Raw genomic sequence first — 27,848 nt, 5'->3', positions numbered from 1 at the left:
GGGCCGCGAACTAACGGTCACGAACGCTGGCGGCGCCGCGCGACCCACGTGCGCCACCGCGCCCAGAGACCCGGGCACCCAGCTCCGCGGCCGCGTCCCCGCGGAGGGCAGCCTATCCGTTTTTCCTGTGGGCGACCCCGTGCCGGGCGCGGGGAGGAGCGTGACAGCGCTGGGCGCCGCCCCCTCGGCGCGGCTCGGCGGGAGGCTCCCGGGTCGCGGCGGGGAAGAAGCGGTGCGTGCTCCCCCTTGGAGACCGTGGGACCACCCGGGCAGAAGGCGCCCTCGGTGTCCCCTGAAAGGCGGAGGGCGGGCTAGCGGGGACCGCGAGCCCCGGGCGGACCCCGCCTGTTTGTCTCCCAGTTAGAAATCGGCCTTAGACAAGATGGAAGGGGAGAAGCGGCCGGCGCCCTACGAGGGCCTGTTTGCCGACGGGCACCTGATCCTGTGGACGCTGTGCTCGGTGCTGCTGCCCGTGTTCATCACCTTCTGGTGCAGCCTCCAGCGGTCCCGCCGCCAGCTGCACCGCCGGGACATCTTCCGCAAGAGCAAGCACGGGTGGCGCGACACGGACCTGTTCAGCCAGCCCACCTACTGCTGCGTGTGCACGCAGCACATTCTGCTGGGCGCCTTCTGCGACTGCTGCGGGCTGCGCGTGGACGAGGGCTGCCTGAAGAAGGCCGACAAGCGCTTCCCGTGCAAGGAGATCATGCTTAAGAGTGACGGCAGGGCCCTGGACGCCATGCCCCACCACTGGATCCGGGGCAACGTGCCCCTGTGCAGTTGCTGCGTGGTTTGCAAGCAGCAGTGCGGCAGCCAACCCAAGCTCTGCGATTACAGGTACGGCCTTTATAGGTACACGTTGTCCCAGGATGCGGGGTAGGAGTCGGGATCTCGCAGAGTGCGCTAGAGACCTACCTTGATCTCTGCAAATGGCCTCAACTGCCCACTTCAAGGAACCAAGCTAATAAACATCCCGGGTATTGGACAAGCAGGGCAGCTTTGCAGTATCATTTGCCTAGATGATACATCTAGCCTCCGCTCCTCAGCCAGCCTGCCCTTTTGGGTAATAAAACTTGGCACTGAACTTTGATCCAGAGGCCTCTAAGTACTGCATACTTCATAGCCACCATGTTACGTTTTCGCTTTTGTTACTATGGATTATTTCCATTTTAAGTGAGAAAAAACGAAGTGTGGACAAACTGACTTTTCCTTAGACTCACAAAACTGATTCTCCTCAGCATCCTTTTATGAACGGACAGTGAAAACAAGCATCACTCCATGGCAGCGCTTTAATTATCTTTTTCAAATGTAGATATTGGTGCTGTGATGAAAGACAAAACTTAAAGGATTCTCCTTTCGCCACATGGCCTTCTTAGGACTGGTAGCATCTTAGACAGTCTTGGATTAAGCCAAGAATATTTTGATGGCTTCTAAATAGGCACACATTAGACAACACATGAACATTCTTAAATATTCTCTGAAAATAGGTGAAGATGCTCTTTGCTGGTATTAGAGATTCATAATAAAAGGAGATGCTGCTCCCGCAGATCATCTGCTTTAACTCATTTTGCAGTGGAGCGAATTTTAGTCAGTGTTAGGAATAGTGTTAGGAATACTAACACTTAGCCTTGTCTCAGCCTTAAGTCTGGACATCTCCATTGTCCTGAGTTTTATTTCTGACAAGTAGAAAGGGCCCTAAACATGTTTAAGACCTAAAAGAGAAAGCTGACACTAGATAGAAAGTTACTTTTTTATTTATTTCCGTCTTTATTTTTTTCTTTTACTTCAAAATCTTTTTTTTTAATTTGTCTTCCGAATTTAGATGTACTTTTGGCATCAATGAGAGCTAGGTTACCAGTGTCTTTAAATAAATTTAATAGCTCTCTCTATAGTTAAGCTTTAGTCTTCAAAAGCTGGGATTAGTTGGAAAGAAGACATGACGCATATTATTTCCTTCCCTTCTTGGTGTCTGTGTAGAATTAGATAAAAATGGCCTCCATAAATATTTGAACTGCACTTCAGATACTCCTTAATGAATAATAGTGCTCTGATCTTCCACCCAAATGATTTTTCTTAGAAATGACTATCTGGGGCGACTGGGTGACTCAGTTAAGTGTCTAGCTCTTGATTTCAGCTCAGGTCATGATCTCACGGTCATGGGATCAGGCCCCACATCTGGCTCTGCGCTAAGGGTGGAAGCCTGCTTGGCATTCTCTCTTTCCCTCTCTCTCCCTCACTCTCTGCCCCTCCCCCACTCATTCTCTCTCTCTCTCTCTCTCTCTCTCTCTCAAAATAAACATTAAAAAAAAAAGTGGGGGGGCGCCTGGGTGGCGCAGTCGGTTAAGCGTCCGACTTCAGCCAGGTCACGATCTCGCGGTCCGTGAGTTCGAGCCCCGCGTCGGGCTCTGGGCTGATGGCTCAGAGCCTGGAGCCTGTTTCCGATTCTGTGTCTCCCTCTCTCTCTGCCCCTCCCCCGTTCATGCTCTGTCTGTCTCTGTCCCAAAAGTAAATAAACGTTGAAAAAAAAAATTAAAAAAAAAAAAAGTGGGGTGCCTGGGTGGCTCAGTTGATTAAGTGTCAGACTTCAATTCAGGTCACAATCTCACAGTTGGTGAGTTTGAGCCTCTCATTGGGCTCTCTGCTGTCAGTGCAGAGCCTGCTCCGGAGCCTCTACCTACCTCTCTGCCACTCTCTCTCGCTCTCTCTTTCAAAAATAAATGAGCACTTTTTTAAAAATTGCATTTGCACCAAAAAAAAAAAAAAAAAAAAAAAAAAAGCATATCTGACCCAGTCCCTCCTCTGCTTAATTAAACCCCTACCCCTTCAGTTGCTCCTGGTCACTTACCCTGATGGTCTTTCAGTATAACCTTCAGGTGCTTAACATGGTGCCCAGGGGCTGATGTCCTCTCTGGACCCTGCCTGCCCTTCCAGTTTTTACCTGCCACCACCTGCGTTAAACTTTAAGCACCAGCAACACTGGCTTTTTCATATTTCCCTTCTCTTTCTCAAGGCTTTCCTCCCCTGGCTAGCTTTTAGGCATCCTTAGAGACTTGTCTTGTGTCCTTTCCTCCAGGAACCCTTGCCTGATCTACTCACCCCCAGGCCCAGAGTTTTCCTTTTTGATGATGACATAATATCTGATATCTCAGTGGTTCTCAAAGTAGGTTCCCCAAACCAGCAGTATTAGCATCATTTGGAAACTTGTTAGAAATGCAAATCCTAGTGTTGCCAGATTTAGCAAACAAGACAAAAACATTTGCAATATTGCGGCCAGCTTATATCCCCCCCGAATCATTCGTTGTTTATCTGAAGTTGAAATTCAGTTAAGCATCTTCTATTTTCTTCGTGACCCTACTCCCACCTCCGACCCCCTGAATCAGAAACTTAGGCTGGAGACGAGCAGTCTTTGCTCTGGCAGGCCCTGCAGGTAATTCTAAAGTTGTATGTACCTTTTACAACGTCAGCCTCTGTCCTTAATGTTGTGTCCTCCCCTTTGTACACAGTGAATGTGATGATACATCTTTTTCTCACGAGTTCTTACCAGATACTCAACAGTCTGTCCTCAGCTTGCTAGAGCCCCTCACCACAGGTGGGGATTGTTTCTGTGTAATTTAGGAAATGCTTGTTACTCCCAGGAGAAAAGAGCATGGCGCCCTGAAGTTGTGCGTGTTCTGCAGTGTTCTCCTGTATTTTAGCAATAGCATTATGCAGGGTTACTGAATGCTCTGACCTTCCATAGGAATGAGATATTTCAGGAAAATAAACTATCTATTAGAACTTTAAACACAAGCCAGACCGTCCCTCTGGATTTTACCCAGCCCTGGTGAGGGCTTCTACCATGTCTGTATCACTACGGAAGTATGAGTCTTAAGGGAACTATAAAGACCCAGGTAATAACTGATTTTGAAGCTTGCGGGCCAGTTCAGCTCTGCCGAATAAGTGACAGAGGCCCTTTAATTTATACTCATTCAGTCTTGATTCAGTTTTCACACGGTGAGCATCTATGTATTTTGTTTCAGGCGCTGTGCCAGATTCTACTTTCCCTGTAGGTTTTTTTCTCTTCGTGTATATTTCCCCAACCACTATAATGTGTCTCTGCACCTAGTATCGTATCACTCCTTCCCTATCCTTCCTTTTTTTCTTAACTGTCACCTGACTAAAATAGGGAATTGTGTTATAAGTATTCATTATATTTGTTAAATAAACCTTTGCTCCTTATAGTAATCCATCTCTTGTTAAGAAAACTTAAGGTGTTTTTTTTTATTTTTTATGTTTATTTATTTTTGACAGAGAGAGAGAAAGAGAGAGACAGAGCATGAGTGGGGGAGGGGCAGAGAGAGAGGGAGACACAGAATCTGAAGCAGGCTCCAGGCTCCGAGCTGTCAGCGCAGAGCCCGGCACGGGGCTCGAATTCTCAGACCTCGAGATCATGACCTGAGCCGAAGTTGGACGCCCAACCAACTGAGCCACCCAGGCGCCCCCTTAAGGTGCTTTTTTATTTGTAAGGCCTTTTCTTCCTTACATCCTATCCTCTTACACACACTGATTAATGAAACAAAGCTTTCTTCGTTACATCCTATGTAAGAAAAGCTTGCAAAGCTTTTCTTCCTTACATCCTATGCCCCTTACACACACTGATTAATGAAACAAAGCTTCTGACTTTTAGCAGGTGATTACGTTGGCCACTTTAGTCTTGACTTTGATCTTAAACTGTTTCTGTGTTCTGTCGGTATGTATTTATTCATTTCTTTAATTATCTGAAATGATGAAAGATCCCAGATCATTTTCTTTTTTTTTAATTTTTTTTTTTAACGTTTTTATTTATTTTTGAGACAGAGAGAGACAGAGCATGAACAGGGGAGGGGCAGAGAGAGAGGGAGACACAGAATCGGAAGCAGGCTCCAGGCTCTGAGCCATCAGCCCAGAGCCCGACGCAGGGCTCGAACTCGCGGACTGCGAGATCGTGACCTGAGCCGAAGTCGGACGCTCAACCAACTGAGCCGCCCAGGCGCCCCTCCCAGATCATTTTCTAGAGTAGAGGTGGACAACCTTTCTATGAAAAGCCATAACTAAGTATTTTAGGCTTTGCAGACCATATGGTCTGTCATAACTACTTAACTCACTGTCTGTCATGGTACAAAACCAGCCCTAGACAACACATAAATGACTGGGTGTAGCTGTACTACAATAAAACTTTATTCACAACATCAGGTGGCAGACGTATTTATAGTTGGCCAACCCCCGTTATGGTGTGAATATCATAAATGAACACCCCGAGGCACCTGGGCGGCTCCGTTGGTTGAACGTCCAACTTCAGCTCAGGTCATGATCTCATGGTCCGTGGGTTTGAGCCCCGCGTCAGGCTCTGTGCTGACAGCTCGGAGCCTGGAGCTTGCGTCGGATTCTGGGTCTCCCTCTCTTTGTCTGCCCCTCCCCAGCTCACTCGCGTGCTCTCTCTCTCAAAAATAAACATTTAAAAACTTAAAAAATAAATAAATAAATGAACATCTCAACCTCGTGTATAGTTCTGCCACCTCCTCTAGCATACTAAAGAAGAGAGCTATCGTGAACAGGTAACTTAACAAAAAATTCTAAGAAGTGTTGCCTGTAGTTTCTTTTTTCCCCTGTGAAGCTTCTTCTTTAAAAAATAAAGCAGTCAGGGGCACCTGGGTGGCTCAGTCAGTTAAGCGTCCGATTCTTGATTTCAGCTCAGGTCATCATCTCACAGTTTGAGGGTTCGACCCCCACATCAGGCTCTGCTGTCAATGCAGAGCCAGCTAGGGATTCTCTCTCCCTCCCTCCCTCTGCCCCTTTCCCACTCATTCTCTCTCTCCCTCTCCCTCAAAATAAATCTACATTAAAAATTTTTTTTAAATAAAGCTATCTTGGGGCGCCTGGGTGGCGCGGTCGGTTAAGCGTCCGACTTCAGCTAGGTCACGATCTCGCAGTCCGTGAGTTCGAGCCCCGCGTCAGGCTCTGGGCTGATGGCTCAGAGCCTGGAGCCTGTTTCCGATTCTGTGTCTCCCTCTCTCTCTGCCCCTCCCCCGTTCATGCTCTGTCTCTCTCTGTCCCAAAAATAAATTAAAAAAACGTTGAAAAAAAGAAATTTAAATAAAGCTATCATACACCTGCATAAAAATGGCACATAGGGTGATGTTCTGTCTTGATAAAGGTTTTAGTTATAGGAAAATGTTCATTTGTCAAAATTCAGCAAATGTACAGATTTGTATATTTAATTGTAAATTTTACATCAAAAGAAAAATCCCATAAATAAATGATGAACTCTAGATAAAGATAGGCTTGCTTGCTGAACTATTTAGGAAGTATCCTGATATCTGCATTCTACTTGAAATACACCAAAAATTAGGTGGATTGATGGATGGATAGAAATGTAACAAAGCAACTATAGGAAGATATTAATGCTGGAATGTAGGTGGTTTACCGTTTATCTGTTTACTGTAAAAAAAAAAATTCTAACACAAAACATTTTAAAAAGCAAGGAGACTATCCTTGTTTTTTGGAAATCTTGTTGAAATATTGAAAGATAAAATCTCATAATGTCTGTAATACTTTCAAACGATTTAGCTATATGTGAGTTTACACAAAGAGATAAAGCAAATGTGGGAAAAAATATCAAGAATCAGAGTGAAGGGTTGATTTAAGGATATTCACTTTGCTATTCTTTTGACTTCTGTGTAGGTCTAAAATGTCAAAAACATAAGCAATGAGTCAGTGACATGATCGCTGCAACTAAAATATCAAGACATTATATTAGTAATGTCTTGTTTTCCCATCAGGTTTGAAATCTAGAGCAGGTTAAACACTAATTACAAAACACATAGAGACAATTCTCAATTTTGAATATAGTATTTGTAAGGAAAAGTATAATGTTGAATAACTAGTAAGCATTTTGGCTTTACCTTTAAAGAACAAAGGCTGATAATAGCCATCATTTTAGCTAAAAGAATCTTTTCTGAAATGTATGAGAATGCAGTAAATGATAAAGGTGTCCCGAGTCAGTGGGGATAGAAAAGATTGTTTTACGAATGGTGCTAGGACAGGTATTCTCTGGGGGGGAAAGTGAGGTCTTCAAACCACACTATCTGCCACAATAAACTCCAAATGGGTTAAAGCAAGGGCTCTTAGTTCACAGATGGATAAGATTCCAAGAAACCCTGACCCTTTCAGGAGATTTTCAGTGGAGCCTGTAGCCCCAGAAGAAGCACTAAAGACATGGGTGTGAAAACTGAATGGGTGGGAATTTGCAAATAGTGAAGGACTTCAGAGCTTAAAAGCATTTAAGTAAACCCCAAAGGGAAATAGGGAGCTATCAAAAAATAAACTTAAGTACGTTAAAAAGTAAATTTAAAAGAAACCGAAAGAAGTTTGCAATAAATATGACAGGAAAGAGGTTAATACCCTACATAAATCAAAAGTGCATGCAATTATTAAAACCTAGTAAAAGGTGACTATAGGACATGAATCCATTCACAGAAGAAGACAAAAAATATTCAGCGTCACCTAGTGATCAAAAGCCTTCAAATTAAAACAAAAAAAAATGTGTTTTCTATCAAGGAAAAAATTTAAAATACTAATGTGCAGGATTAGCAAGTGTTAGACATGATAGACGTCTCGATGAACTGGTAACAAGCACACTGGACAGATGGACCACATACTGGTTACTGTGAAACTAATCTCCGTGTTATGTGTCAACTGTACTCAAAAAAAAATATTAAAAAGAAAACAGTCTTAGGAAAATGCATGCCCTTTGAGTCAGTAACTTGGTTTTTAGAATTCAAGGGAAATAATCTCATTTATGTTTATGGTTCTTCATGTTGTTTATACTTAGAAAAATAAGCTATTTAAATGTCTTATTTTTAGGGGCACTTGGCTGGCTCAGTCAGTTAAGCGTCTGACTCTTGATTTCATCTCAGGTCATGATCTCCCAGTTCATGGGATCGAGCCCCATCGGGCTCCACACTGACAGTGCGGAGCCTGCTTGGAATTCTCTCTCTCTCCCCCTGTCTCTCTGCCCCTCCCCTGCTCCCACTCTTTCTCTCTCTCCCTGTCTCTCTCTCTCAAAATAAAAAAGTAAAACTTTAAAAATTAAAAAATAATAAATGTCTTATTTTTTTAATGTTAAATTATATATCCATATGGTATGGTACTATACATTCTTTACAAACTATATTTTTTTAAATGTTTAATGGCATAGGACAACGTTCATGATAACATGGAAAGAAAAGTACTGTCCAGATGTACATATATCATAATGAGAAACACATCTATGCACAGTAAAACTGAGAAATACAGGGGTGCCCGGGTTGCTCAGTTGGTTGAGCATCCGACTTCGGCTCAGATCATGATCTCATGGCCCGTGAGTTCGAGCCCCGCGTCGGGCTCTGTGCCAACAGCTCGGAGCCTGGAGCCTATTTCCGATTCTCTGTCTCCCTCTCTCTCTGATCCTCCCCTGCTTATGCTCTATCTCTCTCTGTCTCTCAAAAATAAATAAATGTTAAAAAAAAAAAAACAACCCTGAAAAGTACAGCAAAAAGTTAAGATTTATTGTCTTTGGATGATTTTTATTTAATGTCTCTTTGTATTTTCTAAATTCTCAAGTATATGCTGATATTATCTTATTGAAAATGTATTTTTAAAAATGTATGTAGGTAGTTGACGAATGTATTCTGGTTTTTAGAGACTCAAGCAGTACAGCAATACAGAAGGACATAGGATAAAAAGCAGATATTCTTCTCAGCCCTCTCATCCTACTTTTCTTCCCAGAGGAAACCAGTGTGAAATAATTCAGGGGCACCCTTTCAGACTATTCTCAATTACAGTCCCTTGTTGTAAAGTTAATGGTGTGGTCTCAAGCTTAGTCTGAAAGGAACTATTCACTAAACATATGCAAGTTACTTTACAGTTTTCTGTCTAACGGACCATGCAGGTAACACTTCTTTCAGGGGTAAATAAGACTCCTGAGTAAATAGCAGTAATCAGTTGAGAAATCTGAACATCCACCGGAAAAAACAACCTTAAAATAGAAATCCAAAAGGGTTGACCTTGGGCAAAAGACTTTTATTCTGTCTCTTTTTTTTTAATTCATTTATTTTCTGCCGGCCTGCTTTTGTCTGTACACTCAGCTCTGCCTGCCTTATCTGTGACTGGATTAAAGTCTTAGCAGATTAATAATAGAAACCTGGGACCTTCACCAGCACTATTCTCTGCTTGTTTCACGCTCATATCCAGAGAGGCGAATCTGAATGTACATATCTTCTGTCTATATTTCAAGTACAAACATAGAGATTGGTTTTGTATTAACTGCCAACAAGAAATGCACTGTTTGGCTATATCTACTGAAATATTTTCAGATGGTCATAAATTACGAGGTTTTCAAACTGGACAGACTGGACCCCGAGGAACACAAAGACCCAAGCCAGTGGGGCATTTAATTAAGCAGCAAGGACTTTAGGCCTCACAAACATTATTTCAACCAAAGCACAAATAATTAAGATACAGAACCATTGTTCTAGACCCACTCTTGTTTATGTGGATATGTCTACTGGCATTTACCATGTTATAAATTAAAACTGGGAAATTGCTTAAATACTCATTTTTAAAGTGATAAAATATTTTTATGAAAATTTAGTGAGAAGAGTGACATTATTCTACCTTTTTGGTACATTTCTTTGGTTTAGAGGCCACCTAGATCCTCCTGTCGGCTGCTGCACTGGGTCTGTACACACTTGAGAGAAGGAAGATGAAATAACATCTTGGTATTAATATTAAAATGATTTTAATCTCAGAGTCGCCCTGCAAGGATCTTGAGGGGCTCCAGACCACACTTTATTTTTCTTTTAACGTTTTTTATTTATTTTTGAAAGCGCGATCACAGAGAGGGACAGAGGATCTGAAGCTAGCTCTACACTCGTAGAGCCCCATGTGGGGCTGGAACTCACAAACGGCGAGATCATGACCTGAGCCGAAGTCGGATGCTCAGCTGACTGAGCCACCCGGGTGTCCCTAGACCACACTTTAAAAATCACAGTTAAAGGGGCGCCTGGGTGGCTCAGTCGATTGAGCGTCCGACTTCAGCTCAGGTCACGATCTCGCGGTCTGTGAGTTCGAGCCCCGCCTCGGGCTCTGGGCTGATGGCTCAGAGCCTGGAGCCTGCTTCCATTCTGTGTCTCCCCCTCTCTCTGCCCCTCCCCCGTTCATGCTCTGTCTCTCTCTGTCTCAAAAATAAATAAAACGTTAAAAAAATTTTTTTTTTAATTAAAAAAAATAGAAATCACAGTTAGGGGCACCTGAGTGTCTGACCCTTGATTTCAGCTCAGGTCATGATCCCGGGGTCATGAGATCGAGCTCTGCATCAGGTGCTTCACTGAGCATGGAGCCTGCTTAAGATTCTCTCTCTCCCTCTTCCTCACCCCTCCCCTGCTCGTTCTCTCTCTCTCTCCCTCTCCCCATCCCCACTCTCTCTCACTTTCTAAAAAATAAAAATACAGTTATAGAGGCTCCTGAGTGGCTGAGTCAGTTGAGTATCCAACTCTTGATTGCAACACAGGTCATGATCCCAGGGTCAGGAGATCGAACCCTGCGTCCAGCCCTGCGCTGAGCATGGAGCCTGCTTGGGATTCTCTCCCTCCCTGTTTCTCTGCCCCTCCCCTGCTCCCATGTGGGCAAGTGAGCTCTCTTTCAAAGTAACATTTTTTTTTTAAGTTCTAAAAAACGCTATTAAACTGCCAAGTATTTTCAAACTTTATTGCTCATTTTCACTGTGCAGATAGTTATAGATCTTTTCTTTGCTAGATTTTATGCCCAATAGTGGTAAGATTACTAAAGGATCAGTTTGCACATCAGTGAAATTATGGTTTAAGATTAATTATTGTCTTTGTTTCTTCCTTCCCTCAGGTGCATTTGGTGTCAGAAAACGGTACATGATGAGTGCATGAAAAATAGTTTAAAGAACGAAAAGTGTGATTTTGGAGAATTCAAAAATCTCATCATTCCACCAAGTTACTTGACCTCTATTAATCAGATGCGTAAAGACAAAAAAACAGATTATGCGGTGGTAAGCCGAGTTCATTTTTCCTTATGTAATTGATTTTCACAAAGCTGCCCGAGTCCCTGTGTGACACTTAATGGTGGCCTTGAGGGAAGAATCGTTACCGTGGGCTGCAGAGCCCTGCCCAGTGTTTAGAGCTGTGCCACCAAGTTCGGCCCTTGAGTCCTTTCACATCTAAAGGGAAATTGGAAATGTTATATTACTGGTTTCTAAATCCCTGCCTGCACCTGCATCACTTGGGGAGCTTTTTAAAAATGCAGATTCCTGACTCCACCTCCATCACCAGGTTTGATTAGGAGGCCGAGGGTAGGTCCCAGGAATCTGTATTTTTCTTTAAGGTCCTCAGACAATTCTGATAAACAGCCAGATTGGAAATTCTTTATCATTATCAGTGAAAAGAAAACAGGGATTTTGCTCACACATTGTTCTAACAGAATTTTTCTATTCAGAACTTTATGTTATTTAGAGCATTAGATGCTCCGACAAATAATTTGAACTTTAAAGCTGTCAACACTTCGCAGCATGTATGTGTGTAGAAACTGATCTAAATGTATCTTTCAGTCTTTATGTGGTTCTTAAGGGATAACTGTAAAAATTTGCATTTATTTCCTACTTGAATATGCCAAAATAGTTGAACTATTTTATCTTGAAATTCAGTTTTGTGTCTTTTCCAAGTTAGGATTTTATTTTATTTTATTTTATTTTATTTTATTTTATTTTATTTTATTTTATTTTAGGGTTTTATATTTTAAATGTCATCTTTGACAGTAGTCCTGCCAAAGGAAAAGGCATTTAAAAATTTTTAAATATTATGTTTAATGTTATGGTACATATTTTTTAAACGTACATACAGTGCCTTAATGTGTCTGATTTCAATCTAAGATCATAAGGGGTGAGAATCACTAAGTAAAACTGTAGAACATCATCTTTGTTCACATCCACAAGGAGAAGGGAGAGGAGAGAAAGGGTTAGGTTAGAGAAATACGAATTTCATTTGACTTTGGGCTTTCTATAAATCTGGATTCTTGAACCTAATTGAGTATACCATTTAAAATGTTTTTTAAATTAAAAACAAAAAAAGGCGTACAAACTAAAATACATTAGAATATATCCAGAGAAGGACAGTCAAGGTAAGAGAGCAGAGAAACCCTGTGTCCATGCTGTGAACAGTTGAAAGGATGTAAAATGGATTGCCCAGGAGACGAAACTGAAGAAGGATACAATGCTTCAGGTGTTTGAGCACAACAGTTATATGGAAGAACAAATAACATTATTTCTGGTTGCCTTAGGAAGCAAAATTAGAATGATGAATGAAAGTTATTGAAACACAGATTTTTAACTCAATTTAAGTCAAAACTTTCTAACAATACATGAAGCGCGAGTTAAATTATTCATCTATAAGTTCCCTTTCCATTCTTAGAATTCTTTGATTTGTGTATTCATTGTAGTGTGATAGTTGTTTTTTTCCCAGCGTATTTACAGCACTATTGCTACCAAGAAATGAAAAATTAATTGCTGGAGCGCCTGGGTGGCTCAGTTGGTTGAGCATCTGACTTCGGCTCAGGTCATGATCTCACACACAGTTCCTGAGTTTGGGCCTTGCGTCCGGCTCTGCTGTGTCAGCTTCAGATTCTGTGTCTCCTTCTCTCTCTGCCCCTTCCCTGCTCGCGCTCGTCTCTCTCTCTCGACAATAATAAACATTTTTTAAAAAAAAAAATTTATTGCTCACCATCTTTGAGATATTAAACCCTTTTCACTCGCATTAATTTTTTTAGCTAGCCTCTAAGCTTGGAAAGCAGTGGACCCCATTAATAATCCTGGCCAACTCTCGTAGTGGAACTAACATGGGAGAAGGGCTGCTGGGAGAATTTAGGATCCTCCTAAACCCAGTCCAGGTAACTAAAGAGAAAACTTTCCTTCTGTATTAATCTCATGCTTAGCTTTTCATTTTCCTTAAGTTGTAATGGTGGTTAATGCTTCAAACCAGTCATCACTTGATTTTAGGAAAGAATTATAAAAGTATCAAGCCATCCAAATATATAGAGAAAGAGGTACTCTCATGGTGGGGACATAAAATGGTGCAGCCACTTTAGAAAAGTGAAGCAATTTCTTAAAAAGTTAAATATAAATTTACCCTACCACCTACCAATCCCATTTCTAGCAGTCTGCCCAAGGGAAGTGAAAGCATATGTCCCGCAGAGACTTTTATGCAAATGTTCATAGCAGCGATATTCATAATAGCCAAAAGGTGGAAACAACCTAACTGTCCATTCGCCAGTAAGTTGATAGAACCAAATGTGTACCCACACAAGGGAGTATCACGCAGTGATAGGAAGGGACGAGGTACGACGCATACGTGCAACCATGAACGAACCTCAGAACCATGCTAAGTGAAGGAAGCCAGGTGCAAGGACCCTCGGGGTATGTCCCTTTTATGTGACCTGTCCACAACAGGCAGATGTACAGAAACAGAGGAGTGAGGCCAGGGCTGCAGAATGGGAGTGAGTGCACCCAGACACTGAGGGACCCTCTCGGAGCAGTGAAAACGCTCTAGACTGGATTGTGGTGGTTGCACAGCTCCGTAAACTGACTAAAAGCCATTTAATTGTGCACTTTAAAAGCGCATTTCCATATATATAAATTGTGCCTCAGTTTAAACAAGAAGAATAAAAGGATGGCAGCATTGAGTTTACGTGCTGGCTGCTTCTACTTTGAAAAACATTTATAAACAACTCCTGCGACAATCAGAAACGCAATATTTTTTTTCCTTCCCGTTTGTATTTTTCCCTTTCAACAATAGATACTTAAGGAAATTATAAAAGTAATAAAAAAGGAAAGAAAATCACCTTCAGTTTCCCCACACGAATACATCGGTTGTTTTCATTTGTCCGTGTTCTTTGCATGCATTGTCTGTGCGTCTGCATATTAACATCACAGTAACAATACTCTAGATTTAAAATTTGTGTTGTTTTCAGTACTTAAAGAGTATTTGTCTCTGGTGTGATGTAGTCTTCATAATTACACCTGAAATGATGAAGATAACTAATTGAATGGGTATATCCTGTTTATCCAGGCTCCTGCTGTTGGAGATTGAGTTTGTCTCATAATTATACAACCATAAATAATGCCACACTGAATACCTTTATAAACAGGCGTTTTCATTTTTTGAAATGTTTTCCTAGATCATTTACAGAATTAGAGGTATCAAGGGTCCTTGCATCTTTACATCATTGTATGTATGTTGCAAAATTACTTTCCAGAAATGTGCACTAACTTGCACTAGTGATGGATTTGAAAAATCCACTATAAAATATGAAGTAATGTGCTAAGGGTGAACTTAGCACATTCTGGTTTCACGTGAACAGGAAGGAGGCAGTGTCGTGTAATGGATAGACTATAGGACTGAAGGTGTATGTCAACACTTAAGTATTGGGGGACTCACAGGCAAGTTATTTAACCTCCCTGCGCCTCAACTTCCTGGTCAGTAGAACGAGGCTTACTTGTGAGTAGGGCCAGCGTCCGGACGAGCCGCAGTATCAGCAGTCTGGCGCATCGCTAGGCACTTCATAGCCCGCGTTGTTCTCTAACCGCATCCATACTTATCTGGGGGGACGTCATCCTCACAGATGGAGGATAGTGTTGGATACAAATAAGTTTTCTTTTTCTTTCACTTCTAGGTTTTTGATGTAACTAAAACCCCCCCTGTGAAAGCCCTGCAGCTTTGCACTCTCCTTCCCTGTCACTCGGCCCGTGTGCTTGTTTGTGGAGGGGACGGCACGGTGGGCTGGGTCCTGGACGCAGTCGACGAAATGAAGATTAAGGTATCAACCTTTAAGACCTGCGTGCCCTTCGCAGAAGCAGTTCCGAGATAACGGATACAGTATTACGGTTACATTTTTTATTACGCAGATAAATATTAGAAGACATTGCCAATTTTGAACATTATGATTAAGCAGTTCCTATAACCTTCAGCAAAACAACATACAGCTGTTATATTTGTGTCTCTCTTGCTTTGGTCTATAAGTTTTACCAAATAACATTATCCCACATATCACCTGAAGAGAAAACTCCCAACACACGTCTTCCGTTTTCTAGGGACAAGAAAAGTACATTCCGCAAGTCGCAGTCCTGCCTCTGGGAACAGGCAACGATCTGTCCAATACCTTGGGCTGGGGCACAGGGTACGCGGGAGAGATCCCCGTCGCTCAGGTCTTAAGAAATGTGATGGAAGCAGATGGAATTAAACTAGATAGGTGAGTTTTACTTCCTCCAAAAGGTAGATTTCTGGAGCTTTGGTAATATTGTTTGGTCTAAAAATGAAGACTTGAAGTAGTTACAAAATGTAACTTAAATGTAAAAGACTGTGTTAATTGTACTCATCCACGATGCTGGGGTTTTATTCTGTTATATGAGGACTGAAGTCACATTAGGTAGAGCACTCATCTCAAAATTTGTGTAGTCACTTAGGTGTGCTTATTTTTTCAAATGCTATTTTAATAAAAGTACTTTATCTGCAGGACTGCAAAGTTAAGTGGCAGTTAATTTGATAATAATTGCCTTTTTTTTTTAACTTCTGTATTTTAGATGGAAAGTTCAAGTAACAAATAAAGGATACTACAACTTAAGAAAACCCAAGGTATGTTTTCTGGGCCTCAGTTGCACATGATTTCAGCACTCTTAACTAGTCCGTCATTTTATAGTGGATTTTTCAAATTCATCACGAGTGCAAGTTAGTGCCCATTTCTGGAAAGCAGTTTTGCTTTGTACACGTGAGGTGCAGCGGTGGGATACAGAGACGCGGTGCTTATTCCCTCTGGGGGCCGGTTATGGAGCAGAAGAGAAACCCACGTGCTCAGCCCCCAGTTGGCCTGTAAAGAGGGCTGTGGGGGAAAACACGTTGTGAGTGCAGGTAGCGCCTCCCTGGCAGATCGGGCTGGAGAGGTTTCGGGGGAAGAGATGGGTGAGGTGGTCCTTAAAAGGTAAACGCAATTTAGATGGACAGAGAAAGGAACAAAAGAGTTTCCAGGCAGAGGAAATAGATCCTGGGGACGCAAATCATGGTTAGCAAATACTGCAGAATCAGCTCTGTGTTTTCTAAAAGATACTCTGGGGGTGGAGTGAAAATAGCCTTGAAAGTTGCACGAGGGCAAAATACGGGGACTTTTAGCAGGAAGACAGCAAAAGACATTGTAAAGGTGGAAGTGATCGACCCTTGGCAGCTTGGTAGTAGAGCAAGAGAGAAAATACACGTTATGCCAGATTTCTAGTTGTTGCGGCTGGATGTGTGGGAATGACCGTAACCAGGATACAAAGAGAAAGAGTTTCAGGTTTGAGTAAGAGGAAAAGGAGTTAGATTGGGGGCATACCAGCCTTGAGGCTGTGGCACATTGGAAGGGGGTTGGAAATGCAGGCTTAGTTAGTGCTCAGGAACAAGACAGAGCTGAGGATGGAGACTGAGGCACTCATGCTGGGCTGGGAAATAAATTAAGCAAGGACCAACATCCTGGCTTGACACGGATAGAAACTGAGACCCTGGGGGTTGCAGTGAAAGTGAAAAGCAGGTGTAATGGGCATACAGGAGAAACCTGGGTGCAAAGTAGAGCCATTCTAGATGATAAGGTCTGAGGTGCAGCACATTACTCAGAAAAGCAAAGTGAAATTTATGTGGATTGTCATCGGCCTTTGAACCGAAGCTTTATTTCTGGAAACTTCACTGGATAGGTAGCATCAGCTCTAAGTGAAATGTAAATACAGAAAGCATTAAATTTTGATAAAGGACATAAAGACTGAGATTTAACAGATTACAAATATGTAACAGGCTTAGACTGAAGCATATTGCAGTTGTTCATTCTTCCCCCTTTTCACAGGAATTCACAATGAACAACTATTTTTCTGTTGGACCTGATGCTCTCATGGCTCTCAATTTTCATGCTCATCGCGAGAAGGCACCATCTCTGTTTTCTAGCAGAATTCTTAATAAGGTGTGTTGGATAAAATAACATTTCCTGCTTATCACTGAAGGTACAGTAAAAATAGTTCAATTATATCTAGCCCTCTTCCAAGTAGATTCAGATAGAACTTACTTACGGAAACGTTCACCTGCTCTGTTTTGTTATTGAAGTATTTTGTGGCTGTGACAAACTTCTTACAATTTGGAGAATGTTCCACAGCACATTCTGCTCCAGCAGCAACTAAGTGAAATTCACGATAGCCTATCTTACTTAAATGGCAACAAACATTGGAAAGAATTTTAGGCAGGCAGGATAAACTTTTGGTGAAGTCATGAACGGGAAAAACATAGATTCCTTTGGCTTCAGAAAGCTCCGAAATGCAGATGAAGGAAGAGAGGGAGCAGTTCGTTTGCCACGGCTTTTACCTACGCTCACCACTCTGACTCCTAGTACAAGTGATTCCTTTGGTGCAAGTTTCACTTTGGAATTTTTTTTTTTTTTAATGGCTTTTGGTGATTGAGCAACAGGATGTAAAAATTTAATGCGAAGCGGTTTTGCTCCTGGTTTCAGTTTTACAAGTAGTTCACATTTACAAATAGTTACCTCTTACTAATATAATTACTAAGGCCGCAAGTGTTGCCGTTTGTACGATTAGTAATTAACATCTCAGAGCTTCCATCAACCTTTCTATTTTCGGAAGTGATTATAAGTGTCCTTTAGATGTGTCTCTGTTCCTTTCATTAAGTGATCTTAAGTACTAGGAAAAGGTGGAGTTTTCTAATTTTGATACAGTATTTCTTTATAAAATGTAGCTTTTTGGATAAACTGGGAGAAAGCACCATTTAGGCACATGCTACTGAAAAATGGGCTACTTCAGCTCAGAAGTAACACGTCCTTTTTCCCCAGGAGAACCTAGTCCACTGTAAGCAAGCAAGGCTCGATGATCACGTCAGGGATCGTTGGTTCAGTGTCTTATCTTGCTTACGAGCTTGTTAGGTTGCTTTAATATCCCATTTTCTGTCCATTTCTCCTAGGCTGTTTACTTGTTCTATGGAACCAAAGACTGTTTGGTACAAGAATGTAAAGATTTGAATAAAAAAGTTGAGGTAAGCTTTTAAAGTTTTAGGTGGTCTCTGGATTATAACCTTTTTTTAAGAAAAATGCTGAATTTTCTGTTAACATATTTTGCTAACATACATGGAATATTTGTTGTGGGCCAGGCGCTTTACTAAGTGCTTCATACACATTATCCCACTGCGTTGTCACCACAATCCTACAAGTCAGGCACTACTCTGTTGCCATTATGCAGAAGAGAAAACTGAAATTAAGTAATTTGCCCAAAGGCAGACATAACCAGGATTTGAACCCAGGTTTATCTCCCTCTGGTCTGTTGAACTGATACTGAGCAGCTTTCCATTCACACTTAATGACAAATGTGAAGCAGTCTTCACGTAGTACCCTACTCATCATGGACTCTCAGAGGAAGTTTAAATGCAAAGTTTATATGACAATTGTGATGTGTCTCTCTTCTATACAAAGCAAATTCGAGATGTAGGAGCAGGAAAAACAAAATATTAATGAGTGCTTGTCGCTACAGTATCCCTGATGTCATGATACGGCAAAATCTTGTATATATTCCTTGCTTGCTTCCAGAAAGAATCTGTAATGGTTAACAGCACCAACAAACACATTAATACAGAGAAACATAAAAACTAGTGAAAAGAATAAGAGGGCAAGAGCTTAGGAAGAGAGAAAAGTGAGCAGGGAGCATGAGGGGCCTGATGATACGTATGCCGGGCAATTAGGCTAACGCTGAGCTCACACGCTTTGCGGCCACAGCGCAGGAGGAATGGCAAGATTTGCCATAAAAAAAGTTCCTTGCCCTTTATTACATTTGCTTCATCCTGGGCTTTGATAACCTTGGCGGAATGGGCAAACATGCTAACGCTTTATTGTTTTGTGTGATATTTTATTTATACAGAAGTTATTTGTGAAGCCACCTACACAATGCCAGGCACTGTCTAGGTACTGGGGATCCAGTGATAAATCCCTTGCTCTCACTGAGTTTACAGTGTAGAGGGAAAGAAAACATTTAAAGCACACTGCAGGATAGTGTGACAGGTGACATGATCAGGAAATCTTACAAGAATAAATAAGGGTAGTACATAACCCAGGGGCTGGAGAGACTGTCTAGGGAAAGTGACTGTAACACGTCTTTCTGAAAGAAGTGATGAGCTGGAATCTGAACATTAAATAAGAGATAGCTGAGTGAAAAAGGAGGTGGAAATTGTTCTCCACTAAGAAGCATATGTGCAGAGGCCCAGAGGTGAGAGAGAACATGGTGTATTCGAGGGAGCTCCAGCTGGAGGATAGCTCGCAGGAGGGACAGAGCAGGAGCAGAGGCCAAATCTCAGAGGGGCCGTACTGGCCCATGAAAGAACTTGGATTTCATCCTGAGCTCCAGTCAAGCGCAGAAGGGCTGCAGTCAGGATGACATATTTGCATTCCCTAAGTGCTCAATTTCCTGCTCTGAGAGCAATGAAGATGAGGAGAGACGGGCCAGGTAGGCACCTGCAGGGCAGAGGTGAGGGTGTGCTGGACTTGGGACTGTCCGGAGTGACGGAGAGGGGAGGTGCTTGAAAGTAGAGGGTAAAGGCGAGGAAATCAAAGATGACCCCAGGTTTCCGGCCCAGGCACCTGAGGCCCACGGGGGTGCTCTTTCCTGGGAGGTAGACAGTAGGGGCCACAGGGAAGATGCTTTGCGTTAACCCAGTCTTGCGCCCAGCAGTTGCAGGTGCCACCACTGGTTGGAACCATTTTATGGGCAGTAGGATCCACAGATCTGGCCCGGTTCGCTGTCCTGGACCAGCAAGAGCTGTCAGCGCTGAGATGGCAGTTAACGACATGGCACTGGCTTTTTCCTCCGGAGTCTGCGGCCCGAGAAGAGAGAGGAGCCTAGAACATAGCTAGAGGCGGGAGGTGGAACTCAGCAGTGACCGAGGAGGAACACCCAGAGGAGGAGGGTCTGACTCCCAGAAGTGAAGGGAGGGAGTAGTTCAGGAAAGGGTGTCGGGTGCCACTGAAACAGCAAATTGGGTAAGGCCTGAAAAAGATGAGATTAACAAAAACTGTGTCATTTTACCTTAGTTTAAAAAAAATGAAGTTGTTATAATTAATGTAATAACCACTGAACAGATGGCAAAGGCTGATTCCTGGGGCGGGGGGTGGGGGGGAGCGGGTAGGAAATAGTCTTCTCTACACGTGTGTCTGTCACATCCTGTATGTGTGCGGATGGAGGTGAACCCTTGGTGGAAGTGTGCAGAAATAGTATGCCCTGTAGTAATTCACTACTTGTGTTTCTTTAAAGCTAGAACTGGATGGTGAGCGAGTAGAACTGCCCAATTTGGAAGGTATTATAGTTCTGAACATCGGCTACTGGGGCGGTGGCTGCAGACTGTGGGAAGGGATGGGAGATGAGACTTACCCTCTAGCCAGGTATGTACATTTATGATTGGGTTTTTTATGACACTGTTTTCTTTAAAGCAGTCTGTTTTGGGGGCGCCTGGGTGGCTCAGTCACTTAGGCGTCCAGCTCTTGATCTCAACTCAGGTTATGGTGTCATGGGTTCATGAGATCGAGCCCCACGCCCAGCTCTGCACTGTCAGCTTGGGATTCTCTCTCACTTGCTCTCTGCCCCTCCCCGGCTCACATGCATGCGCGTTCTCTCTCTCTCTCTCTCTCTCTCTCTCTCTCTCTCTCTCTCTCTCAAAATAAACATTAAAAAAAAAAAAAGCAATCTGGGGTGCCTGAGTGGCTCAGTTGATTAAGCATCCGACTTCAGCTCAGGTCATGATCTTGTGGTTCGTGGGTTCAAGACCTGCGTTGGGCCCCGCACTGACAGTGCAGAGCCTGCTTGGGGTTCTTTCTCTCTCCCTCTCTCTCTCTGCCCCTCCCTGACTTGTGCTTTCTCTCTCTCTTGAAATAAACTTAAAAAAAAATTTTTTTAGGCACTCTGTTGTTTATAGACTAATATTTTTTCAAATTTCTATTTTTGTATATGTCATTAATATGAATATCTTATTAAATAATAAGTTGATTGTCCACCGCTGCGAAAAAGTATTTGTCTTAACGTGACTGATCTTACTTCATTGCATCACACAATCCACGTGTCCTTTTTCCAACTGTAGGCATGATGACGGTTTGCTAGAGGTCGTTGGAGTGTATGGGTCTTTCCACTGTGCTCAGATTCAGGTGAAACTGGCAAACCCTTTTCGAATAGGTCAAGCACATACGGTGCGGGTAAGTGATATATTGCTCTGTATTTCATTGAGTCCCATTTCTAAGCCACTGATCCATAGCGAAAGAAATACACACTATAGCTTTCCAGAAACAGTGGTGCACAGGGGCACCCGGGGGGCTCAGTCAGTTAAGCATCTGACTCTTGATTTTGGCTCAGGCCATGAGCTCAGGGTTCATGGGATTGAGCCCCACCTCAAGCTCTGCACTGGCAATGCAGGGAGCCTGCTTCAGATTCTCTCTCTCTCTCTCTCTCTCTCTCTCTCTCTCTCTCTCTCTCTTCCTTCCCTGCTCGTGCACTATGCACTCTATCTCTCTCTAAATAAATAAATAAATTAAGATTTTTTTTCTAAAAAGTAAATAAATAAACAGTGGCTTACACCCACACTGTCACTCAGCCTCCACCAAAGGCTTCGATATGATGGGGAAGAAACAAAGTGTTCAGTGGAAAAGAATCCCTTAAACGACTGATGATAAAGATATATTCAGATTAATTTTCTAAGAAGGAAATGCTCATAATTGTCCCTAGAAAAGTTAAGGGACTGTGGATGATATTACTAAGGAAGACCTTTCTGAGCTTCTGGGGACTTACTTGTTTCTAATTATCTGTTCCCTAATACCAGTTGATTTTGAAGTGCTCGATGATGCCAATGCAGGTAGATGGGGAGCCGTGGGCCCAGGGCCCCTGCACTGTCACCATAACTCACAAGACGCACGCACTGATGTTGTATTTCTCTGGAGAACAGACGGACGATGATATCTCCAGTACTTCAGATCAAGAGGACATAAAGGAAACCGAGTAGATGGATGAGGAATGAAAGTTTAGAATTCTCCCAAACAAGTAGATACGTATTTGTCCAGGAGTAAAATTCTCTATCAGCTGTTTGGTCTTAATTTCACCAGTAGTAGAATGGGTATACATCTGTGTAAATAGCATTCCAAAAACAGCCAAATTGCCAGTTGTTTACAGATGCCTGTTCTTTTTTCAGCAAAATGGTCCCGTCATATAGTACTAACTTTACAAAGTCCCAGAGGGCTAATGACTTGCAGGTGAGATGTTTGTCATGGCTTGATGTGTGAGAGCAGGACTCGCTCTGAGGTCCACAGTCTCCTTCCTTATTCTTGAACACACATTTGATGGACAAGATGTAGGTGGAAGAATCATTGCCATCTTAATTCTTAATGTTGTGACACCATCCTAACATTTGAAAAGTTAACTTGCTTTTTTGAACGGAGATGACTGGTGTCCTACCCCCAGGGTTAGTGCGGGGCCTTCCGCCGCGGCTGGTCCCCGAAGACTTCTCAGCCTAGCACTGTGTGGATCCATACGGATCTGTTTCCAGGAAACCTAAAAAGGGGAAGTGTTAAAGGAAGACATTACTTAAATTTTTTATATAACTTTTAGGAGCAGATTGAGACCCCCAGATGTTGCTTGGTTAACCCTGTTAATGACCACGTTGAGCTGAAATTCAGCATCTCATTTATGACCCTGTGGAGCCAGAAGACGGCCACCCAGTTGAATAGGTAACAATTAACATTCAGAGCACTTCGGATTGAAAGTTTCCAAGCTAGACTGTTAACCAGTTTCTCCTGAGTAAGAGACAGTATCAACAATTGAAAAAAAGTACTACAGAAAATGTATTTGTCCTATTAGTTGCTCAAAAGAAGTTTGATAATGATTAGTAACTTCTAAAAGTTCAGTGGTCTTGTAGTATTTGAAGTACAGTAGTCTTTTATATCCAAAGTACAGAAATTCCCCTTGGGGAAACAGGATCCTGTGCTAAAATGTTTATATCGTATTTATTTTAAAATGAGAGAGAGATTTTTGTTATTTATTTATTTTCTTCATTGTGGTATACTTGTGTTTAGTGTTTACAATATATGGCTTTATTTAATACGTTAAATTCGTCACATAAATTCAGCTAGTCACAATCAGAAATGTAGCCTATTGACTAAAGAAGTAAAACCCATAACTTAATTTTCCTGGAATATCATCCAGATATTCTCATTCTTCGGAAACATTGCTCAATATTTTTTAAAAAGAGGGAGAATGAAAGCACTGGCAAACTACCTTTACGTAACTGAAAGTTTTGTTTCATTGTTTTATTTGACTCTCAATTGCCAGAAACTGATTGAAGGGCTGGTCTCATGGTTCCCCAGTAGATGGCACTCTCCTGGTGTGAACCCGCCTGATCCCTCAGGCCAGTGAGGCACACCCTTGGGCCACCAGCCTGGTGTTTTCCTAACAGATGGCCCATTTGCGGGCTTGGTGGTCTTTCATGCCGTTAATCTCTGAAAGACGAGACTGTATCCCCCAAAACACCATTACCTTCCTATAAGGATCTATTATGAATCTACCATCCGTGAATTGCCATTAAACTTAAATTTCATTCACCTTGAGGCCAAAGCCATGTTTTAAAGGAAAAACTTAGTAGTGATACAGTAGTCAGTGCATTATATAAAATACTCTGATTCTGCTTCAGTTAACCTCTTCCACATCTCAACAGGAGATGGTAAATTCTAGTATTGACAGATTTTGCGAGCGGATCTGTTTTCACCTTTTCATACACCTTTCATGGTAGGGAACCTGTCGCTATTGGTGGCAGAGTTTTGTAGGTTTTCTTTTATGGACCGATCATGTTTTGAGTATAACGAATTTTATTCCTTAACTCATGGTCGACACTGTTACAGGTATCCCATTTTATAAATCTAGGCTACGATTTATCTTACTATAATTCCACAGTGCTAATTGTAGAATCAAAGTAAATAGTTTGGGATGCCAGAATTCAAATCATCATATAGCTAGAAAGCTTTGGTAATAACCATAATGTTACATCGGATCTAGAACAGGTTTATATACAACACCCTTGTTTATTTAAACAAATTGTTTTTTTCAGTTTTCATAATCCCATGAGACTTTTCCCTGCTGACCCTTCATGAAGCTTTTCCGTTACCTTAGTCTCAGTCATTCAGATTCATTTAGGAAACTTATTTTTGAATACCATGTCATCACACATCTTATTTTAGCAAAGTCCGTTTACTTTTGAGGCACATTTGTCCGGCATTTCAAATAAATGTACAGGCACTGGTCTTGTTTTCAAAAGGATAGTTTACAAGACTCATGTTGCAAGTATATTCTAAGTATATTTAAGAGTCGCGGTTGTTGACATGACCAGTGATTCTATACTTTACAAAAAATCATTTGCCGTAATATTTTCCTGTTCCATTTTAAATTGTCTTGACTAAACACGAAAACAAATTCTGTGTTCTCAGGAAGAAATACATAAAGCGAAGCCTAGCTCCATGTCTGTTTTCAGATTCCTCTCCCCCTTTACTGTCCTCCTACATTCCTAACCCCTTCAACTTCGTGGCTTAAACACTGAACACCTGGCAGCTCTTATGGACCCCATAAGTAGATGGTGATAATTTCTCAGTGCTTTTTATGTTGCGTAGAAATCAAACTGACTTGTGTTTTAAAACACAAGTTGTCTGATAGTGAGGTTACACGACCTTAAATGGGTTTTAGGTTTTCTGCAGCAATTAGCTGGGAACCCCTAATGTAGCTACTGTTTATAAAAATTTTATAGTCAAAATTATTTATTTTTATTTTTTTAGGGTGTGTCAGAATGTGTCGTATTTGCTTTTTGAAATATGTTTGCCTACTTCGAGTTGTAAAATATTCTGTGGCTCAGAAATTGTCAAGTCCTTTTTGCGTTGTAAAAATGAACACTACCAGCATGTCAAAAGAAAAATAGTTTGCATTTGTAATGTAAAGTAAAATTGTATTTACTGTATATTATGGAATTTTAAATTTGCACTAACTAGGAAACTGTAAAGGTTATGATAATTTACAGATTCATGTGGATCCGAATACATCATTTGTACTTATTTGGCCAAATAGGTCAGTAGAATAGGTGATAGTTTTGTGTGGTTTTTCCTTGAGGTGATAACATTGAAGCAAGAACCAGCACTTTATACTCAGAATTGTTTTTAATTCTACCTAATTTGGGACAATGGAATGTAGGTCGATTTATAAAAAAAAATATATCTAGGAACTTAAAAAGAAAAGAGTGTCGTTACTCTGTCCCACTCCGAATGAAGGCATGTTCCCAGCAGCAAGACAGAAGTGGTTTTGCGCTTGCTTTTAAAGTATGCCCTAGCTTTCCCACATCTTCCCTGTAAGGCCTCTCTCCTCTTTATCAAAGTGTGATCTACCAGTTGTCTGCAGCGTCCGTCCGAATCACCTGGGGAGCTCTGATGCCGAAGGCCAGCCCCTGACGTCATGAATCAGTGTCTCTGATGGGACGTAGACATTTCGTAATCCCATGAGGCTTTTCCCTGCTGACCCTTGGTGCTTTTATTCACAAGCACCTCGAGTGCTTCTGATGCGCGCTGACATTTTTAAAGCGACTGGTCTGTACCTCATGCGTTCACCCAGGGCTTTTGCTGGATGGATAGCATGCAGGAAAATTGAATCAGATGTTCTTAAAATTGTTTTTCCTTCACTCCGCTAACTGCGTTCTTCCCCCACAAATCTCTCTCCTAAAGGAATGCTGTGAACGATTTGTTCATGTCCTATCCTATCCAAATTAATATATTTATCTGGACGCTATTACCTAAAAATCGGTAGCCTCCAATTCTTCCATGGAAACGGGTTTGAAACTATGATCTAGGGAGTCTTAGAGGACAGGTGGTGCTCAGGGGCCAGTGGGATGGACCCCCAAGGGGCTCCCGCTTTCTCCCTTCATTTGGTGCAGCCCCCCCACTGGATGCTGCTTAAGGTAAGATTTCAGTAAATAAAATTCTGCCTCTTTTTGAAAAAAAAAGGATTCCATACTTCTTAAAAGGGTTTGGAAGCCACTACTCAGTGAATGACTCTGTCACCTGGTTAATTTTCTGCTGATTTTTACATATTCAGAAACCTCGTGTTTTTTGACAAAAAATATTTTGAAGGTCTTGCTGCTTGGAATATGACCATCTGGCTATTTCACAAGTTTTAAAGGCATTTTCTTTTTTTTTTTTTGAATAGTAAAGCACTGGCTTAACCTCTGTTCCTCACATTTCTAATGTTAGTATAGAAATGGTCTGAGTATTTAGTTCATTTTAATTAGTAAATACACATACACATTTCCCCCCCACGGCCCCGACTGTAGTCTGTGCCTGAGGCTTGCAGGAATGAAGGAGGTGCGTTCCAAGGATCTGGAGAAAGAATCCAAAAATGTCCCCCTCTCAAACAGAAGCTCACAAAACATAAATGATTGCACTTAGCCATCTGCAGAGAGGTCTGAAGAAAGTCAGAGACCTAGAAGCTGTAAATGCAGGTGTATTTCCTCGGTGTCTGCCGGGGCTTGAACTCCCTCCAGTAAAGGAAAGTGTCCAAGCAGAACGCACTGAGCAAGATAAACCATACGAAATTTCCACCTTGTGGTGCTTTCTGGTGACTGATGTGGAAGGTTGAAAAGGAGAGCTGGGAAGTTAGGTTGCTATCCTTGTTCCCCTCACACTAATCAGGCGACAGGGCATCTGTCCTATGTGCGGACCTCACCGTGTGTGAGAACATACCTGCAGGAAGGGCAGGCGGGGTATAGTCGGAGGACGGTGGCTCATCGGAACGTGTGCTGCCCTCACTCTCCTCTCTCGTTCTGGGCCCTGCTGGTAGTTTTCCTCTCGAATTTGAGCTGCTTGAAGGAGCCCGACGGATGAATGGGCGCTCTGATTTGTAATTCTATTCTATACGAGTTTCGAGCAGCCTGGATCCTCGCCCTGATCGCTCGCAGGTGAGCTGACTGAACTGGCTCCCTGGCCCACGGTGTGGACACTTGGGGTGGCTCCGCCTCCTCAGCCAGCTGCCTCGCACTTCTCCCCCCCACCCCCATCCCCCACCGGGCCACACACCAGGAACACCACTTAAGCACCCTGTGTTACTGAATTGCTTTTGTTGGGTTTGCTCCGTGTTGTGGTCGATGCCTACTGAGAAATGTGAATTAAAGCACTGATACGTGGAAAACCTTTGCTTGTTTTTTAATAAAAGTTAAAGTGCAGCACTCCAGAAAGTATGATCCCGTGTTGTTCTTTGACACAACGAGATGAAATGTGCAGCTTTGAGTTAGTTTCACAGAGTGGTCCTTGATCTACAGCAGGACGGAGAGTGTGGCAAGCTCTGGGTCTGGTACTTGTGACAGAAAGGAGAATAGAAAAAGAGCCCTACTGCGTGCCTTTTGCAGCCTGGGGCACAGAGTGTACAAACGAATGTATATCCGTTCTTGTCATTTTTATCAAAAAGTCCATTTTTATAAATTTTTTAAAATTTCACTGTCACTTGCGTACTTTTTATCTTAAGCAGACAATGCCAAAGATGATGTACCTTTTCTTGATCATGAAGTTTAAAGATGAATTACCCTGCTTGGCCGGGACACCCACTGAAGTTCACAAGGAAGGCTCTCTGTATTAACTAAAGAACCCCAGACAGGTCCGTATTTTGACTTCTTAGGGTTTTAACACATTTATTGGTCACTTGGGTCGTATGCTCGATG

The 27,848-nt window shown here is 42.3% G+C and overlaps 1 protein-coding gene across 1 annotated transcript; it reads left to right on the top strand.

The window, feature by feature from the left end:
* Positions 1-27,364, top strand: DGKE (diacylglycerol kinase epsilon). Its single transcript, XM_032591112.1, has 11 exons — positions 1-837; positions 10,915-11,074; positions 12,844-12,963; positions 14,746-14,889; positions 15,164-15,321; positions 15,653-15,704; positions 16,936-17,049; positions 18,054-18,125; positions 20,387-20,514; positions 21,207-21,318; positions 21,939-27,364. The coding sequence occupies exons 1-11, from the start codon at positions 383-385 to the stop codon at positions 22,116-22,118; spliced, it is 1,695 nt and encodes a 564-aa protein (XP_032447003.1). The 5' UTR covers positions 1-382; the 3' UTR covers positions 22,119-27,364.
* The last annotated feature ends 484 nt before the right edge of the window (positions 27,365-27,848 follow it).

The sequence above is a fragment of the Lynx canadensis genome, chromosome E1 (genome assembly GCF_007474595.2).
Source record: "Lynx canadensis isolate LIC74 chromosome E1, mLynCan4.pri.v2, whole genome shotgun sequence".
NCBI lineage: Eukaryota > Metazoa > Chordata > Mammalia > Carnivora > Felidae > Lynx > Lynx canadensis.
This window is presented reverse-complemented; position numbering and strand designations above follow the sequence as displayed.

Excerpts from the sequence above, each read along its gene's own strand:
- DGKE (XM_032591112.1), top strand. The coding sequence starts at position 383 with ATGGAAGGGGAGAAGCGGCCGGCGCCCTACGAGGGCCTGTTTGCCGAC. Across the intron at positions 12,964-14,745 it reads TCCTCCTAAACCCAGTCCAG|GTTTTTGATGTAACTAAAAC; the intron begins GTAACTAAAGAG and ends TTTCACTTCTAG. Across the intron at positions 15,322-15,652 it reads GATGGAATTAAACTAGATAG|ATGGAAAGTTCAAGTAACAA; the intron begins GTGAGTTTTACT and ends TCTGTATTTTAG.